Source organism: Elephantulus edwardii, unplaced genomic scaffold (assembly GCF_000299155.1).
Source record: "Elephantulus edwardii isolate Elephantulus edwardi_28Jun2011 unplaced genomic scaffold, EleEdw1.0 scaffold00059, whole genome shotgun sequence".
Taxonomy (NCBI): domain Eukaryota; kingdom Metazoa; phylum Chordata; class Mammalia; order Macroscelidea; family Macroscelididae; genus Elephantulus; species Elephantulus edwardii.
The window spans coordinates 16,519,229-16,539,300 of record NW_006399809.1 but is presented as its reverse complement, the minus strand read 5'-3'; the positions used below and the strand labels follow the sequence as shown (position 1 = coordinate 16,539,300).

General features: G+C 40.4%; 1 protein-coding gene across 1 annotated transcript in view; it reads right to left on the bottom strand.

Annotated features, from left to right (window-relative positions):
• The window catches only part of PDE1C (phosphodiesterase 1C, calmodulin-dependent 70kDa), a 718,015-nt gene that overhangs the window by 492,023 nt on the left and 205,920 nt on the right, over positions 1 to 20,072 (bottom strand). The window contains exon 3 of the mRNA XM_006887612.1: positions 7,055 to 7,226. Within this exon, the coding sequence (XP_006887674.1) occupies positions 7,055 to 7,226 (172 nt within the window). The remainder of the gene's footprint in view (positions 1 to 7,054; positions 7,227 to 20,072) is intronic.

The following is a 20,072-nucleotide window of genomic DNA, read 5'->3' as shown; positions in this document are numbered from 1 at the left end:
CAACAACAACAACAATTTCAATGATCATTTACAGAGTTTTTGGATTTCCACTCATTCATTGTTGCACTTTTGTCCCCGGCCACTCCACCCCACCCCCAGTTCATTCTTCTCTCTGAAACGTAAAAGAAAAATTCCTTCATTGGTATACAATCCCCCCACATCTCCCCCCACACACACACCGAGTATACTCCACTCTGCAACCTTCATTCCAGACTCTTATGATAATCATAATGCCCTAAAATATATTGCTTTTAAACTGTTCTCTCCCTTACCGGTTACAATGCAGTATCCATAATTCATCCAGTTTTTCTCATTCTTACCCTAACCCTGATGTCAGTCCCATTCTACAGCAGTGGCACTATGCAGTGTTTGTCCTTTTGCGACTGAGATACTTAACTCAGCATAATGTCCTCCAGGATCACCCATTTTGAGTAATATTACATGAGTTCCTTGTTTTTCAATGCAGCATAGTATTCCATTGTGTGAATATATCACAGCTTCTCTATCCATTCTTTTGTTGATGGGCACTTAGGTTGATTCCAACTCCTTACTATTGTGAACAAAGCTGCGATGAACATGGGTGTGCATGTATCTGCTTAGGTGGTGGTTATGGTTTCTTTGGGGTATATTTCCAGTAGTGGAATTGCTGGGTCATATGGTATCTCTATTTGCAACTTTTTGAGAAAGTGCCATACTGCCTTCCACAGTGGTTGCACCATTTTACACTCCCACTAACAGTGAAGAAGGGTTCCTTTAGTAGTCCTAATCCACAACATAAACAGTCTTCCAAGTATCCTGAAAAATCTACAAGCAGGAGAACCATTCTTTTAAGTCCACCTCTCAGTTTTGACAGTTAAGAAAACAGGACTGAGAGATGAAGTTATTTGCTGGTGGTGCCAGTATTGGGGATAGAACACAGTACAGCTGCTTTCAGAAGCTAAGTACTGTTGAACAGAGAACCTGGGTACTGTTCAACTTATAATATCCCTTTTCATGGATAGCAAAGACCAGATGACACCATCAACCAGAACACTAACCCGTATCATTCTCCAGGAATACGGGCTGGGATTTGAACTTGGACAGAAATAAAGAGTCTTCTGGTCAATCCCTAGTACTTTCCCCCCAAACTCTACAGGATTCTCTGTTCCAAGACACTTATCTCATTGCCAAAGCACAGCAAAGAAGGAGTTGTTGTTGTTGTTGTTATGTGCCATCGGAGTCATCTGCAACTCACAGCAACCCTATGTACAATAATCTCTGAGCACTGCCCTATCCTGAGCCAGTCTCAGTTACTGTATAAATCCCTCTCATACAGGTCTTCCTCTCGTATGCTATCACCCCGCCCTTCCAAGCATGATATCCTTCTCCAAGGACTGGTCCTTCTTGGCCATGTGCCCAAAGTATGTGAGACAGAGCTGCAAAATCCTAGCCTCCAAGGAGCAGCTGGCCCTCTCCAGGACAAACCTGTTAATTCTCTTGGTGGTCCACAGTATGTTCAATACTCTTCTCCAGTCCCACAACACAAAGGCATTGACTCTTCTTCTACCATCATTAGTCACTGTCCAGCTCTCTGATGCATAGCAAGTAAAGTGACAGGAAATGTATACAGAGATGAGATGCCATTTACCCACATCTCAACTATTAACTTCTAACTGCTAGGGAGGAAAGATGGTACTTCTCACTTTCCAGAATCTCTAATTCCAAAGCTGTGTGCTAAATTCTAAATGTTAACCACCTCCTCTAGCATTACGGATAGTGAGACATGACATGGCATAACCATCCCAAAAGGCTTACAGGACAGGCTTGTTGGAACAAAGGAACTTACCTTAAACTGTGTTTGCACCACAAGCATGCTCCTCTCTTGTATAGATAATATATCTATTAGGGTGGGATTCTAAGGGCCGATGATGCATCAAACTCAAACTCACTGCCATCAACTCACAGGCAGCCCTCCAGCGGATTTTGAGGTTGTAAATTGCATGGGAGGAGACTGCCATGGAGTTCCTGGCGAATGTGAACAGCCAAAGAGGTGCCTTCCTTGACTCAGGAGTATGACTTCCTACAGATTTGTCCAGCAGAGCTCGGGTCCATCAAAACACACCTTTCTGTTGCCACTGGTAACTACCAATCTATAAGCAATTGTTCTTATTAGTTTGTGTGCAAACTCAGAACCACTAGTTTGCATTTGGACTTAATCAGAAACCTCTTCATGCCAGTTTCTTCCCCTCCCAAACAGACAGTGTCTTCTCAGTGTTGGCATGATACCAGCAATAGGAGAAGAGCTATTATTGGTATTTCTGTAAAAGGGAGCCTGTGCGGAAGACTGAAACAAAAGAACTTTTGAATTTTTTTAATTGATTGGGGTGGGGGGGGGACAGGAATCTACCACTCATGAATTTAGAAACACTGCTTAACTTAGGAAAGAGAGGGTAGCATTTACCTTTAGGGCTGAGAGTGCCTTTGATCTCAAAAGAACCATCTGAATGGAAATACTATTAAAACATTTTTTTAATGCAAACTTCTTTTTTGTTCTCATTCAAATAGCTCTTTAGTCTGTGGTCAGCTCACATATTTGCAAATAACTAGAAAAGGCTTCTAGGAAAGTAGAATCAAGTCTCTGTGCCCTTCTTTCTTAGACTCAAAGTAATTAAATCATGTTATCATGTTTGGCAAACTGTGTTTTCCAGGAAAAGAAACAGACAACAGTAAACAAGGAGACATGATGAGGAAGTGAAGATGGGGACTAATGATGAAATCTCATCATTCACTAAAGTAAAAAAAGTCTACTCTCCTGCACAATTTGATGGGTAGAGGGAGGGGTGGGAAAGGGCTGCTGTGAAAAACAATGTATGTGAGCTTTTAAGTAAACCAGTATATAATAAAAATTTCTTTTTTAAAAAAAAGATCCCTTCAAGACAGGCTTCCTTCTCAGATCAAATGGGGACCTGAAAAGACAGGGTAATGGTGAGCATAATTCAATGAGAATTAAGTTTATAGAACACTATGCATGGGAATGATTGTAAGAAATACAAAGTGAATGAAGGAAAATGTGAAACACAATGTATATGAATTTTGTTTGTAAACCATTACTAATTTTTTTTTAAAAAAAAAAAGTCTACTCTTAGCATGAGACCTTACTTCCCATCCACAAGCAGGAGACTGAATATGAAAAGGGCTGACTCTGAGACAGTTCTGAGTAGGCTGGGGTAAGGAGAAGAACAACAACAACAACAAAAAAAAACCCAATACTAAATGCACTGCCAGCACATGGAGACTACTGACATTGCATTTTTTATCTTGTTTGGTAATAAAGACTTTAACAACCTTAACTGGGGACCTCGGGTTCCAACTGTCCTCCAGACCTGAACAAGAAGAATGAGAGGAAATAAAAGATACCGTCCACCTATCTTGGATTGCTCTCTGGTAAATGACCCTTCAGGGGAACTGTAAGAGGACAGACCATGCCCATTCATGAGAACCATGTGCAAATAAGTCCCTCCAGAATGTAGATGGGCAGGATGTTGACAATCACGTGCCGTGGGCTCTTTAACAGATTCACTAGTTGGGAGCAGGTGTAAGCACAAGTTCACATTTGTGCACACACACAAACAGACCAGGGTTTGGTTCTGGATTGCAGAGTCAGAAAATAACCCAATCCCTCAACTTCAGCAGAGGCAGTAGTGTGCCCACTGGGGGTGAAAGAGGTTAAGGAGAGTCTGAAAACAACAATAATCCATAAACTCCTAAGGTTTAAAATCTGGGCACTAGAACACAGCATAGCCTATGACACAAATAGGCTTGCAAATATAGCCAGAAATATACACCCAGGAGAAGATGAAATTGATGAACATGATCTTATAAAACTCAAATCCTTGTGTATGCATGAAAACAATAGGGTGAAAAAAAAATTCTTTTGGGGGGGGGAACATCTGACAATGACATTTCAGATAAAGATCTTATAACTGAAGTTTATAGAATACTATAAGGTATCTTCAAGAAAAAAGACTGATAATCCAACAACAAAATGGATAAAAGTCATTAAAAGACTCTTCACAAAGGAAAACATCCAGATAGTCAATAGACACATGAACAAATGTTCAAAATCACTGTAATCAGAGAGATGCAAATCAAAACCACAATGAGATACCACCTCACCCCAGGAGTAGTAGCACTGTTTAACAGTGCAGCAATCAATAAACGTTGGGGAGGATGTGGAGAGATTAGAACTCTCATGCACTGCTGGTGGGATGATAAAATGGTCCAACTCTGGAATGCAGTTTAGCTTAGCGTTTCCTCAAAAAGCTGAACATAAAACTCCCTGATGACCCAACTATTCCACTGACGGAATATACCCCAAGGAAATCAGAACTGACACATGAAACAAATAAAAAATTCACACCTAACAGCATTATTTACAATAGCAAGGAAATGGAAAACACCCAAATGTCCATCAGCAAATGAATGGATTGAGAAATTGTGGCACATTCACAGAATGGAATACTATGCAGCACTAGAGAACAATGATTTCCTAAAATACTATATAATATGGGAGAGTCTAGAGAGCTGAATGAACTAACTCAGTCTTATAAGGACAAATAGTATATAAGATCATTATTGTAAAAATAGAAGGATAACTGAGCAAAATGTGTATAAATGTTCAAAAGGTGAAGGGGAAAGGGAAAAGGGGTAAAGAGGGAAATCACTAAGAGAGCAGAGGAGAGTGGGCAGAAGGAGGGGTGAAAGAATACGTATGACTCAATGAGGACATGAAAAGATGGTGTGATAATGGGCATAGATCAACAGTAATTCATTGTATAAAATATAATACATATGAATGATTGTATAAAACACAATGTACATGAATGAAACAAAATGCATTTGAATTATTTTATGCAAACCAACAAAAATATGAGGAAAAAATATCAACACATTATTCTCTCCAGACTTTCCAGACTCACTATGCATCAGCAGTTCTCAGGCCTTGTCAGTCACTGAGTCACTCTGTGAAGGTAACAGCACACGAGTGATAAATTATTACAAATACTATTTAAAATCTACTACAACTCCATTCCTTTCTTTGCAATATAGGAAGCACATCAAAAACAAGTGACAAAAGTACAATGTTGACCTTGACTGTTCTCGAATTTATGTATTAATAAGTAAATGGTCTCCACACTTTGGTACTTTGTCTATAATTTGCACACAATCTCAAAAGTGATGATGACAATTCCAGTAAAGAACATGACTATCACTATTAAGAGCAACTGCCATCAAACGCAGCCTTTTCTGGTTGGTTGAAAAAAGGATGAAGAAATAAATGGTTTAAGAAGAGCACACGATTTTACTAGGGAGATCAACAAATAACTGATAAATACCAGTGGATTGCCACCTTCAGTTGCTAGACCACTGAGTGCCATCAAGCTGGAACTGATTCCTAGTTGAAACTCCACTGGGTTTCTGAGGCTGGGAATTACATGGGAGGAGACAGCCCATCATGTGTGCACCAGCTGGGTCTCACCTACTGCACAGCCACATAGCACCAGAAGAAAGTCTCAAGTTAAAAACATTTATGTTTTAGTCTGATTCTGGAATTCAGACATTACTATAAGAAAAACAGGCCAATTAAATGAAGTTCTTGGTAACCAGTACATTCCCTCTTTTACTGAGAACTAAGAAATCAAAAGAAAGGATGATGATAATGAAGCCTGGCAAGCTAATATAATTTTCCTGTCAAGAGAGTAATTCTTCACCTGGCCCCTTGATTAAGGCAAAGGTCCTCGTTTGTGATAGAACACTGTATGTTAAGAGATGAACTCCACCCAAAAGCTCAGGTGGAACACCATCTACCCCACAACCACCACCTGCAGCGAGTATCACAGGTTCTCAGAATGCACTTCCCCTCCAGGACGTGCTCCTCTAAGTGAGTGGGATTTGTTTCATTTAAAATTTCACACTGCAGTCCCCAAACCCCTACTAAGAATAAGAAAAGAACTCGCCTGCAATTCTTGTCCTACCACAGCATCACTCATATTACATAAAGAAATCCAAACCCCTATTCATCACTGCTTTTCAGAGTTCATCTATAATTTAATCTACACCAAGAACCTTCACACAATGAAATGGCTTTTACTGAGTGATTACACAGATCACCTTGATGCAAAACAGAACACATTTTTCAGTGACATTTTGTGGGCTCTAAGAGTTGTCAAAATTGCTTATGGGTGGAGAGAAGCCGGATCGGATTTATATGCTCTACTAACCACATGAAGGATATGAAAGTTTATAGTGCAAACAAAAGTAGAATTAAGTTAACACAGAAACAAGAAGGGGAGACTGAGGGCTTGTATAATAATTGCATCATGATTTCTAAGACCTGTAGCTCTGTCTTTAAAAAGTGAGTCTGAATGACCCAGGCAGAAAAGAAAAAAATATCACCTCTACTCAACCCTACATAGTCAGACTGACATTTATGTAATATGGATCATGGGAGAGAAGCTAGTGGGTAGATATGATAGAAATGGAGCATGATACAGGGAAGGAAAAAATACAAGGAGGTGAAAAACTAGATGATAAACAAGAACAAAATAAACACACACCTGGAAACATAAACATACAGATTCTCACTTCATTTCAACTCTAACAGATCTTGCAACCAGACATCTTGCCCCAGTAAGAGTCTAGAAAGGCACAGAGCTGAATTAATTCCCACCACACACATTTCCTCTGTGTGCTTATCTCAATGCGTCATCCTCTTTTGAAGCAAAAGACTCATTAATCCAATTCAAATTGCCAACATCAGTAAAACCTGTACCTCTGCATTTAACTGTCAATACCCATTAAATACCAACCATAACTTAACTACCGATAAGAGCTTCACTACTTCAAGAGGTCCAACTAGCATTAATTTCAAGATCCTTCATCAATTCTAATTTACTTCTTGTTGAAAAAAAAAAAAAAAGAGGTTATTTGCTGGCCACATAAATGCAGCCAACTGAACTGATGTAATTCCACACAGAAACCAAAAAGGAACAAAGTGAGTTTCACTCCATCAAACCTGAACGATGTCTTGACCAGGGCTTCAGGGCTATCCAGTGGTGGTAGTTCATCAGCGAGGATTTCCTCCGGTGGTCGAGGGTCATGGACAATCGTTGGCTTTGGCTTCTCCTTGACGTTCCCCGTAAGGCCATCGATGAGGGAGTTCCACAGACAGTTCTGTGACTTTGATCCTTTAAAATGAGGAAAAAATGTGCAGGTGAGTCACTAGGCAACCCCCTGTCCTGACTTCCCCCATCCGGAATTTTCAAAAGCAGAATAAGAACACCTTAAGAAAAATTATGGAGTAGCTAGGGACGGTTTTGTTATTGTTGTTGTTGTTGCTGTAATGCAGAAAATAAGTGTATGCCATGAATATTTTGCACAGAGCTAAATATCATGAGTATATACCAGTCTAACGGCAGTGGTCATTCCACTCCCAACTCTTGACATAACCATAAGCAACTATCTGGACATTTACCCAGCCATTTGGAAGCATTCACAGTACTGCTTGTAGAGACCAGCAAAGATGACCAAACAGTTTATGCTATGAACTCAGTTTACCTGAGATCTAAGTCTTAAGACTTGTCTAAACCCTAAGAAATAGGTTAATTTTTCAGTAGAATCAAGATTTAAGGAAAAGGATGCTGCATGTTTACTGACATTCTACTCCACAAACGCTTGCTGCTGAGGGTCAGGAACTGCAGCCTTCAATATGGATTGAGTCAAGAAGACAAAGATTCTCATCACTGGACCAACCGGCAGCATCAGGATGGATGGTGAAGAGATTGAGATTGTTCACAGCTTTAGCTTGGCTCCACAATCAACACTCCTGGCACCAGCAGCCAGAAAATTAAAAGATGTATCCAAAGTACTGAAGAGCAACGGTGTGTCTCTGAAGACTAAGGTGCGTCTGGTACAGGCCATGGTCTTTGCAATCACTTGTTATGCATCAGAGAGCTGGACAATGACCAGGGAGGATAGAAGGAGAATTTATACTTTTGAGCTTTATTGTTGGAGAAGAGTGTTGAGGATACATGTACTGCTAAGAAAACAAACAGATTCATCCTGGAGAGGGTTAAACCAAGCTGCTCCTTGGAGGCAAGGATTCTGAAACTTCGTCTGACATACTTTGGTCATGTTGTAAGGCGGGACCAGTCCTTGGAGAGGGACATCATACTTGGGAGGGTGGAGGGCAGGCGCAGGAGGGGAAGGCCCTCTGGGAGATGGATTGATTTGGTGACTGGGGCAGTCGGGATTAGTGTGTCAGAGACAATGAGATTGACACAAGACAGGGCAGAGTTTAGAGCTGTTGTACATAAGGTTGCTATGAGTCGCAAGCGACTCGACAGCACCTAACAACATTATTATTATTATTATTATTATTATTATTATTATTATTATTATTATATTGAGTTTTTGGTTAAAGTTTGCATTGCAAGTTAGGTTCTCATTTGACAATTTCCACACACATTGGTCAGTGACAGTGGTTGTGTTTAACACAGGGTATCAGCATTCTCTTTAATTGTCTTATTTGTTATCCACCAAATACTCAATTCATTGCCCCATATGACTAGAGCCAAAGAAGATAATGAGGTAAGAGTAGAAGGCACAGTCTTATTAGGATCATAATACATATTGTTGTTATTATGTGCCATCAAGTCACCTGCGACTCAGCATCCCTATGTACCCTGTCCTGTCCTGAGCCAGTCTCACTGGCTCTGACACACACTCCCCATTACTCCAGTTACTGTTTCAATCCATCTCATTCAGAGTCTTCCTCTCCTGAACTGCCCCCTCCACCCTTCTGAGCATGATGTCCTTCTCCAAGCACTGGTTCCTCCTGGTCACATGCCCAAAGTTTGTGAGATGGAGCTTCAAAATCCTTGCCTCCAACGAGCAGCTTGGTTTTACCCTTTCCAGGACAGATATTTTTATTCTAAGATGAACATAAAAGATAAACATAAAACTTTTTAAAAAATATAATCTGCTCAATCAGCTAATCAGGGTCAACATCAGCAGTGACAGATCATGTTAGTATCATGTGATGAGAATGGCCCTTTACCTCTGTGGCTGTCCTATCACAAAGGCATAGGTCAGACCCAGTCATAGAAAAAGAGGCTGTGGTGATGCAATGGTTAAGCACCAGGCTATAAGTCATGTTTTGAACCCAATAGCTACCCCACAGGAGAAAATATTGAGAGATCTAACACTGAGATTTAAGGCCTAAGAAACTCCATGAGGCAAATCTACGGGGTCCAATACAGCTGCTATGAGTAGGAACCGATTTGGTGGTTCACATCAACATCACAGGAAAACTGCACCCAAATCTCATTTGAAGGACATTCTACAGAATACTTGATCAGTACTCTCCAAAACTATCAAGGTTACCAAAGTCAAGAAAAGTTCTATGAAACTGTCACAGCTGAGCAGATCTTAGGAGACATAATGATTAAATGTAGTGTGATATCCTACATGGGATCCTAGAGCAGAAAAAAAGGCAAGAGTCTAAGTAAGGAGTCTAAATATGGACTTTGGTTACTACCACTGACAGCCTTTATTTATGAGATAGTCCATTTCTGATGAACTGCATTTACTATTGTCCTGACTGTTCTTTCTTACATCTTACCATTAATAATATGTACTACATCTGTGTCTCAGTGACAATGAAAAGGCATTTGACTGCGTGGATCACAATAAATCATGGCTAACCTTGAGGAAAATAGGAATCTCAGAGCACTTGATCGTGCTTATATGAAAACTATACTTGGACCAAGAAGTTGTCCTCAGAACAGAGCAAGGAAACACGTTACGGTCCAAAATCAGGAAAGGAGTACGTCAGGGATGCATCCTGTCCCCATACCTATTCAATCTGTATGCAGAACACATCATTCGGGAAGCAGGAGAAGTGTGGCATCAAGGATTGGAGGAAGACTCATTAACGACCTACAATATGCAGATGACACAACCTTGCTTGCTGAAACTGAGAAGGACCTGAAGTACTTGCTGCAAAAGGTCAGGGACTGTAGTCTTCAATATGAATTGAAGCTCAAAATCAAGAAAACAAAGATTCTTACCTCTGGCCCAAGTGGCAGCACCATGATAGATGGAGAAGAGATTGAGGTTGTTAATAATTACAACTTGCTTGGATCCACAATCAACCCTCTTAACATCAGCAGTCAGGAAATCAAAAGGCAAACTGCATTGGAAAAATTTGCTGTCATGACCTCTCTAGAGTGCTGAAGAGCAATGATGTCAGTATAGATACAAAGGTGTGCAGAATCCAGGTCATGGTCTTCTCAATTACTTGTTATGCTTCAGAGAGTTGGACTATGATTAAGAAGAAGAAAGATGCCTTCGAGTTGTGGTGCTGGAGAAGAGCCTTGAACATACCATGGACTGCCAAGAAAACAAATAGGTTTGTCTTGGAGAGGGTGAAACCAAGTTTCTCCTTGGAGGCTAGGATTTTGAAGCTCTGCCTTATTTACTTTGGGCACATTGCCATGAGAGATCAGTCCTTGGAGAAGGGCATCATCCTTGGAAGGGTGGATGGATAGTGCAGGAGAGGAAATCTCCGGATGAGATGGATTGATACAGTAACTGGAGCAATGGGGATTGGTGTGCCAGAGTTAGTGAGATTGGCTCAGGATAGGGAAGGGTTCAGAGCTGCTGTACATAGATAGGGTCCCTATACATTGCAGGAGACTCAAAGGCACCTAAAAACAATAACATCCTATGACAGGTTTGGAAGCAGGAGTGGCATCCACTTTCTAAATAACATGCCTCCGGAAACTCTATGAACTTTGATAAATGTCAACAATCGTAAAGGGGCTTCAAGCCTTTTGTTCATGGAGTCGCTATGAGTCATTCTCGGTTTGAAAGTAATCAACAACATACTGTGCTGTAGGACATTATTTCCTGATATTATCACATGTTCATTTGAAGATGTACAATTCTGTGATTGACAGCTCAAAAAATGACTGTTTCCTGAACAAATCACAGCCTACAGCTGCTGCAAAATATGTATCAAAACACTGATATCTTCTCTAATAGGTCAAGAAGCAGATTCAAATGCAATGAGAAGTTACTGCAAAATACATGAAGGAAAAAAGAAAAAGTTCTCACACACACCTTCCACTAATTTTCGGGCTAGAATTCCATACTCTTTCCCAGAGATAATCCAGATGTTCTAGAACTATCCACCATAAGTCATTACATGTAGCAAATGTTAAATTGTCCAACTCTTCATCATCACATGTTCACATTTCATGTATATTTGTTTGTTATTGCTGTCATGTGCCATCAAATCTACTCTGACTCATAGCAACCCTAGGTACAACCCTGCTGTATCCTGAGCCTACCTTGTTGTTTCTGACACACCTACTCCCATTACCCCAGTCACTGAGTCAATCCATCTCATTCAGAGTCTTCCTTTCTTGTGCTGTTCCTTCACCCTTCCAAGCATGATGTCCTTCTCCAAGGATTGGTCTCTCCTTGTGAAATGCCCAAGGTATGTCAGATAGAGCTTCAAAATTCTTGCCTCCAAGGAGCAGTCTGGTTTCACCCTCTCTAGGACGAACCTGTTTGTTCTATTAGCAGTCCATCATATGTTCAATATTCTTCTCCAAAACCACAACCCAAAGGCATCCATTCTTTTTCTATTATCCTTAATCATTGTCCAACTTTCTGACGTATAGCAAGCAATTGTGAAGACTATGGCCTGGATCAGACACACCTTGGTCTCTAGACTGACATCATTGCTCTTCAGTACTCTGGAGAGGTCCCTGACAGCAGGTTTTCCCAATAAAATTAATCTTTTAATTTCCAACTGCTGATACCAAGAGTATTGATTGTGGAACCAACAATATGGAATCATTAACAACCTCAATCTTTTCTGCAGTTATTATGCTATTGCCTGTTGGCCCTGTGGTGAAGACCTCTGTTTCCTTGATATTGAGATGCCGTCCATTATGAAGGCTGCAGTTCTTGATCTTCTGTAAATGCTTTAAGTTCTCCTCAGTTTGGGCAAGCAAGGCTATCTATGAAGGTATCTGGAACATTACAAATAGTATTTCTAATCCCTAAATTGATGCCTTTTAACCGAGATGATGACAAGGAATATGTAAAATCCCACAAACTGGCAAAAGAGCAAACAAGCCTGTCATGTAAGAAATGCAGCCAGGTTGCTCCTTAGAGGCAAGGATGTGAAAGTGCATCTCACATACTTTGGGCATGCAGTCAGGAAGGACCGGTTCTTGGAAAAAAGACTTGGAAAAAGCGGAAGAGCAGAGAAAGAAAGGAAGACCCTCAACAAGACAGACTGACTGTAACAATACACTCAGGAATGTTGAAGACAAATAAAAAGTTCCAGTCCTTTTTCACAGGGCCGCTATGAGTGGAACAAGACAAAGCTCAGCTTTATAAAGATTTTTATAATAAAAGGCAATAATGAAAAAAAATCAACTTTTTTGTACGTATATTTTTGTTAGTATCATTCATTTTATATACTTATTCATATACATTATTTCATTCATGTACATTGTGCTTTATATTATTAATTGCCATTCATCTGTTACTTTTATGTCCCTGTATCCTCAAGTCCCTCAAGAAGTTACACCTTACCTATTTCTTCATTCCCCTGCCCCCCATTCATCTCTATTATCCTAGTGATTTCCTCTTTCTTCTTCTTAGAAAGAGAGAGGGGGGGGAGGGAGGGAGAGGGGAAGGGAGAGGGGAAGGGAGAGGGGAAGGGAGAGGGGAAGGGAAGGGAAGGGAAGGGAAGGGAAGGGAAGGGCTCAGCGCTCTGGCAGCCTAGTAGTAAGAACCTGCACTGAAATCCAGAATGCATTTAGTTCTAATCTGCCGGTTACTCCACGAGAGAAAGATGGACACGCTCATCCATGTGATTAACAGAATCTGAAAACCCACTGATATCTTATTCCTATTTGCTAACTGTGATGCCATATTGTCTAGATTTCCTTTCTTCCTGGGTTGATCCTCCCTTGTCTTGGTGCTTACAATGCTGTTTACCCACTACCTCTCTATTCTTCCTTAGCCTCCTACTCCCTCAGTTACCCTCCTATTGTCACAGCAGCAGATTCAAACACATAGAGTACAGATACAAACAGAGATATAGTCACCTATGTACACAGCATTGCCACTTACAATTGCAAGAAAATTGAGGAAAATCCAAATGCCAATCAACAAATGAATGGACAGAAAAATTGTGGTATAGTCACACAATGGAATATTGTGCAGCATTAAAGAACAATAAAGTATTCTTTTTTAATTTTATTTTATTAATTTTAATGAACATTTACAGATATTTTGGATTTTCATTCATTCATTCATTCATTCATTATTGCACTTTTCTTCCTGCCAACTCCCCCCACACACCCCCCCGCCAGTTTGCTCCTCTCTTTGAAAGCAAAACAAAAATTCCTTCTTTGGTATACAAACCCCCTACACCCTTCCCATCGCCCCAATTACACTCCACTATGCAACCTTAATTCTGGACTCTTGTGATAACCTTAATACACTACCTTTTAAATTATTCTCTCCCTCATCTTTTTCAAAGCAGTTTACATAATTCATCCAGTTTTTCTCAGTCTTACCCCAACCCTGATGTCAGTCCCATTATACAACCGTGGCACCATGCAGTATTTGTCTTTTTGTGACTGAAATATTTTACTCAGTATAATGTCCTCCCAGGTCACCCATTTTTAATAATATTGCATGAGTTCCTTGTTTTTCAATGCAGTGTAGTGTTCCATTGTGTGAATTTACCACAGCTTCTCTGTCCATTCGTTTGTTGATGGGCACCTGGGTTGTTTCCAACTCCTTGCTATTGTGAACAAAGTTGTGATAAACATGGGTGTGCACATATCTGCTTGGATGTTGGTTATGGTCTCTTTGGGGTATATTCCCAGTATTGGAATTGCTGGGTCAAATAGTATCTCTATTTGCAGATTTTTGAGAAAGCGCCACACCACTTTGCACAGTGGTTGCACCAAAGTATCTTAAAGTATGACACAATATGGGAAAGTCTAGAGAACATATTACACTGATTGAAATAACTCAATCACAAAAGGACAAATACTGCATAAGACTGCTACTGTAACAGAAATGAACTATTTTGAAGCATTTGATTTACATTAGAATACCAATTTAATGAGGCAGACATAAGAACACCATAGTGAATTAGGAACGACTAGTATCAATATTAGTTCAGTAATTTTAACAATGGAATCTCTGGCAAGGTTCACAGAGCATTGCACTGCTTACTCAAAGTGCATGCTCTTCTGTCAGTTCAAATACACCAGCCACTCTAAGAGAGAGAGATGGGCAATCACCTTGCTTGCAATTTACAGCCTTAGAAACCCAAAGCACGGTCAGCTAATAGTGGAAACCAATAACAGTAAGAGAATTGTGACAAATGTACTGAATATCCATCCTATGGACTGCCAGAAATCTAACAAATACGTCTTGGACAAAGTGCAGCCAAGGTGCTCCTTAAAGGGAAGAATGATGCACGTCATCTCATATTCTTTGGGCATCTGGTTAGAAAAGAATAGTTCTTGGGAAAGGACGTTTTCCTTGGAAAAGTAGTGAGTCACCAAAAGAGAAGAAGAACCTCAAAAGATGAATTAACATAGCGGTTACAGCAACCGGCTCAAGAAGAGCAGAGCTGGTGACGATGGTGCAGAAGGGCCAAGGTTCAGACCCGCTGTTCATAGGGTTGCAATGAACTGTGGTCAACTCAATGGTGACCAACAGCAGCAATATAAAAAACTAACAATCAGAGGCACTGAGTATCAGGCATACAGCTTTCGTAATTAGCAGCTGAATCGCTGTAATTTCTTAAATTTTGTTTTTAAAATTTATCACTGTATTGCAATTTACTGAGAAAAAAGGAAGACTATCTGGCACAAAAACATGGTGAGGTTTCGCATAGCTCTGTCAATGTCAAACCATGCAGAAGACATTTTTCAAATTCACATCAAGGGTCTTTATGAGAATGGGAGGTATGCCAACACGTAATGCCAGATAATTCCCATTGTGTGATGAATAGATGGGTAGAAGGTAGATTTGTATACACCTGAGGATGCCTCCTCCACATCCTGCCTGGCCATCTGTAGCCCAACAAAGAGGAAATCACAATGGGTTGTAGTATCAGAGGATAACTCGAATGCTAAGATCAAAAGAACCTCACACACAAAAGTGAGCATTTCTGAAGGATCCTGCATCTTCTCCAAGGACACACATGAGTCAGCATATAACTCATATCCAAACTGCTTTTGAGTCAACCAAGAGAAAATTAGAGTACATTAGTGACAGGAAAGAGACCCTCTAGCCCATGAAATACCAGACAACCTCATTCAAATCCTACACATATGACTTAATAAGATCTGAGCCTAAGTCAATGAAGTCTGGTTCTCTGTTAACTAGAGCCTGATTCTAGAAGGAAGAACAGTAGCAGCATTCTGCTTGCAAAAACCTAGTCAAGGGAAAGGCTTTTCAGAAACAAATTCCCTGGACCTTTGTCTTTAAGCCATCATTCATGTATTCAGTAAACACCTATTGAATTCCCTTGATGTGCCAAGCTCCACCTGGGCCCTAGAAGTAGGAAGAGGAATGAGACAATATTCCTGAACCAGACAACCCACAAATTATCATGGCAAATAGATAACATACTATAACTAAGGGACAAAGTGTTATGGGATACCAGAGGAGAATTCACAGAGGAGACAGACTATGATCGGGGTCTAAACATGGAAGAAAGAGAAGAGGGTACAGTGTGAATATGAAGTTTATTAAAATTGGAGCAAACTCTTTCTCTCTTTGATGTTGTTGTTACTGTTGCATACCAGAGAATAAGAACTGATCGATAGCTGACCTTCCTTCCGGCAGGTTTTCACAGGCAGTTATTTGAATGGGAGGACACTGTCCGTCCTTCTCCAGCAGATAAAGTGGACTAATAAGTTCAGGATTATTCAAACATGGTACAGCTCTAAAACTTGACATCCTAGGTTTGCAGGCTGCAAAAATGATGGAACCATCTAACTAGCATTTGTTTGGTCCTCAGATCCCACTGTAATTTCCTCTATAGTCACACAGAGCACCTTAAGCTGTCTGTCTACCAGGACAGGAAATGCATCTTTCCTGAATTAGCATCTGTCTTTTCTCAGTCTACAACCTTGGGGTCTCACAATCCCAGGCTGTGTTAACTAGAAATTGTATGCAAGAATCCTAAACTTGTGTTTTTCTCAGTCATATATGTGAACTGCATTTTAAGCTGTCTGTTAACCAGGAGGGGAAATGCATCATTCCTGAATTAGCATTTAATTTTTGAAACCATTTTTTTCAGTCACATGTCAACTGTACCTTAGCTGCCTGTTTGCCAGGAGAAGAAATGCATCTTTCCTGAATTAGCATTTACCTTTCGAAACAGTATTTTCCTTGGTCATATATAAACTATATCACAAGTTGTCTGTTTACTAATAACTGCATATACACTGTTCTTTTGAATGTAAAAATTGGGAAGTTTTGAACTAAATAGTAGTATGTTAAGAAGAGAAATGCCTAACCCAAGTATAAAAACCAATAACCATCTTTAGACGGGGAGGCAGTTTTTGAGAGGATTCTCTCTGCACTTCCAGATCTACAATAAAATGCTTTGAATACGGGGGGGGGGGGGGGGGAAGAAGAAGAAGAAGCACAAGCAGCAAAATATGAGGTAGAATAGATAGAGATAAGACCAAAGGTTAGTGGAGCTAGTTACAAAATACATGGAAAACATGATCATTAAGATCCAGAAACAACTGTCAGAGGCAAACGTGGAGCCCAGTGGCAACAACACTCTAGGCAGCCCACGTTCTGTCCATATGTTATCATCCTTATTCTCCAATCACCAGTCACTAACAGCTCTGTCTCTCTCATATTTATGAACTTCTATCTCTGTCCAGAATGCCATGAATCAGTCTCTACTAAATCTTCCCATAATTATTTTCTAATAGAATGACAGAATTCTGCATATTCAATTATTTATTTATTGCAAATACCTTTTATAAGAAACACAAACGCAGGCTATACACATGGATTTCACCTAATGGTAAGCATAGGAATCAGAAAGATTATATCTGTAGAACGAATCGATGGAGAAGTTCAATGTCAGCTGTGAAAACTAGGCCAGGTGCTGATTGTGGAACAGACCTCCAACTACTCATATGCAAGTTCAAGCTAAAGTTGAAGAAAATTAAATCAAGTCCATCCACAGGAACCAAAATTTTACATTAAATCTATTCCACTTTAATTTCAAAATGATCTTAGGAAAAGTTTGAGCTAATGACGGAAGACCAAATGGTCTTTGGAAGGATATTATCCATGAAGAATGCAAAAGTTCATTACAAAGACAAAAGAGGAAGAAAAGACCAAGATGAATGTCAGATGAGACTGAATATTGCATTACAGCACCAAGAAGCCAAAGCTAAAGGAACAAATCAAGAAATTAAGGAGCTGCAGAAGATTTCAAAGGTCAGCTCAGGAAGACAAAGCAAAGTATTATAATGAAACGTGCACTGAGCTGGAATCAGAAAATCTAAAGGGCCAAACTCGCTCAGCATTTCTTAAGCTGAAGGAATTGAAAAACAAATTCAAGCCACGAATGGCAATGCTTAGGGATGCTTTGTGCAGAATATTAAACGATCCAAGGAGCATTAAAAGAATATGGAAGGAGTACACAGAGTCACTGTACCAGAAGGAATTGGCTGACACCGAAGAATTTCATAAAACAACGTATAAGCAAGAGCCTGTGGTGATGAAGGAAGGCGTTCAAGCTGCTTTGAAAGAATTGACAAAAAACAAGGCCCTAGGAATTGACGGCATACCAACTGAACATATTTCAACAAGCATAAGCTACCCTGGATGCACTCACTAAGTTGAGCCAAGAAATCTGGAGAAGAATCACCTATCCAGCTGACTGGAAGAGATCTATATTTGTTCCCATTTCAAAGAAAGGTGACCAGAGTGTGGAAATTATCGAACAATATCATTAATATCACACGCAAACAAGATTCTGTTGAAAATTATCCAAACCCAACTGGAACAGCACATCAACAGAGAACTGCCAGAAATCCAGGCTGGGTATATAAGAGGCCATGGTACTAGGGATGTTGTTGTTTAGTTAATGGTATAACAAATAATTGAGAAGACCATGGCCTTGATTAGGCACCTTTGTATCTACACTGACATCGTTGCTCTTCAGCACTCTGGAGAGGTCCAGGACAGCAGATTCTCAATGCAATTTGTCTTTTGGTTTCCTTACTACTGGTGTTGTGTTGATTGTGGATCCAAGCAAGCTGTAATTGCTAACAACCTCAATCTCTTCTCCATCCATTATGGAGCTGCCAACTGAGCCAGTGGACAGTGGTGAGAATCTTTGTCTTCTTGATGTTGACCTTCAATTCATATTGAAGACTACACCCTTTGACATTTTGCAGCAAATGCTTCAGGTCTTCCTCAGGTTCAACAATCAAGGTTGTGTCATCTGCATATTGTAGGTTGTTAATTAGTCTTCCTCCAATCCTGATGCCACACTCCTCCTCATATAGCCCTGCTTCCAGAATGATCTGTTCTGCATACAGATTGAATAGGTTCGGGTACAGGATGCATCCCTGACGCACTCCTTTCCTGATTTTGGACCATACCGTGTTTCCTTGCTCTGTTCAGAGGACTGCTTCTTGGTCCAAGTATAGGTTCCATAAGAGTGTGATCACGTGTTCTGAGATTCCATTTTCCTCAAGGTTAGCCACAATTTATTGTGATTCACACAATTAAATGCCTTTGCATAGTCAATGAAACACAGACATTCTTCTGGTACTCTCGGATTTCTGCCAAGATCCATCTGACATTGGCAATAATGTCCCTAGTGCCACGACCTCTTCTTAACCCAGCTTATATTTCTGATAGTTCTCTGTCAATGTACTGTTCAAGTCTTTTCTGGATGATATTCAGCAGAATTTTGATAGCGTGTGATATTAGTGATACTGTCCGATATTTTCCACACTCTGTCAACACCTATTTTTGGAATGAGAATAAATATGGATTTCTTCCAATCAGGTGGCCAAGTAATTGTCCTCCAGATTTCTTGGCACAACGTTTTCAGTACATGCAGCGCAGCATCTATTTGCTGAAATATATCAATTGGTATTCCATCAATTATTGGGCTTTATTTTTTTGCCAAGGCCTTCAGAGCAGCCTGAATTTCCTCCTTCTTCACCATTGCCTCTTGATCATACGTTGTTTCTTGAAACTCTTCTGCGTCAGCCAATTGTTTTTGGTACAATGATTCTGTATACTACTTCCATCTTCTTTTTATTTTTTTTTATTAATTTCAATTAACATTAACAGAGATTTTGGATTTCCATTCCTTCATTGTTGCACTCTTCTCCCCACCCACCCCATCCCCACCCCCACCCCCAATTCGCTCTTCTCTTTGAAAAGTAAAATTCCTTCATTGGTATACAATACCCCCGCACCCCCCACCCCCATCACGAGTATACTCCATTCTACAACCTTCATTCTGGACTCTTATGATAATCATAATTCCCTAAACTATATTGCTATTCCCAAGCGTCAAGGACTGTCCTCCATTGGGTCGCCATGAGTCGCCTGCGACTCCACGGCACTTAACAAGAATAACATCAACAGAGAGAGAAAGAGAGAGATCAGCTGGCCCAGTGAAGAGAAAATGATGTGACCAAGACAAAGGTGGGTGACTTTTAGTTCGCAGCCCTCAGGCCAGTCTTTCAATGTTTTGTTCAGACATTCCTCTAGGTCGTATAGCCCTGGTATACAAGTTGCCGTCCCCTCGGTCACTTGTGGTTGCTGTGAGGCTGAACACTGTGACACGGATGTGTCAAATGCGTTAATGGTTGGCTACCCAATGCGGACTGAGAGTGGGGTGGAGCTCCCCGATTAAACAAGCGTGGAAGGAGGAGTGGCATCCACTTCCATAATAGCTTGCCTCCGGAAACCCTATG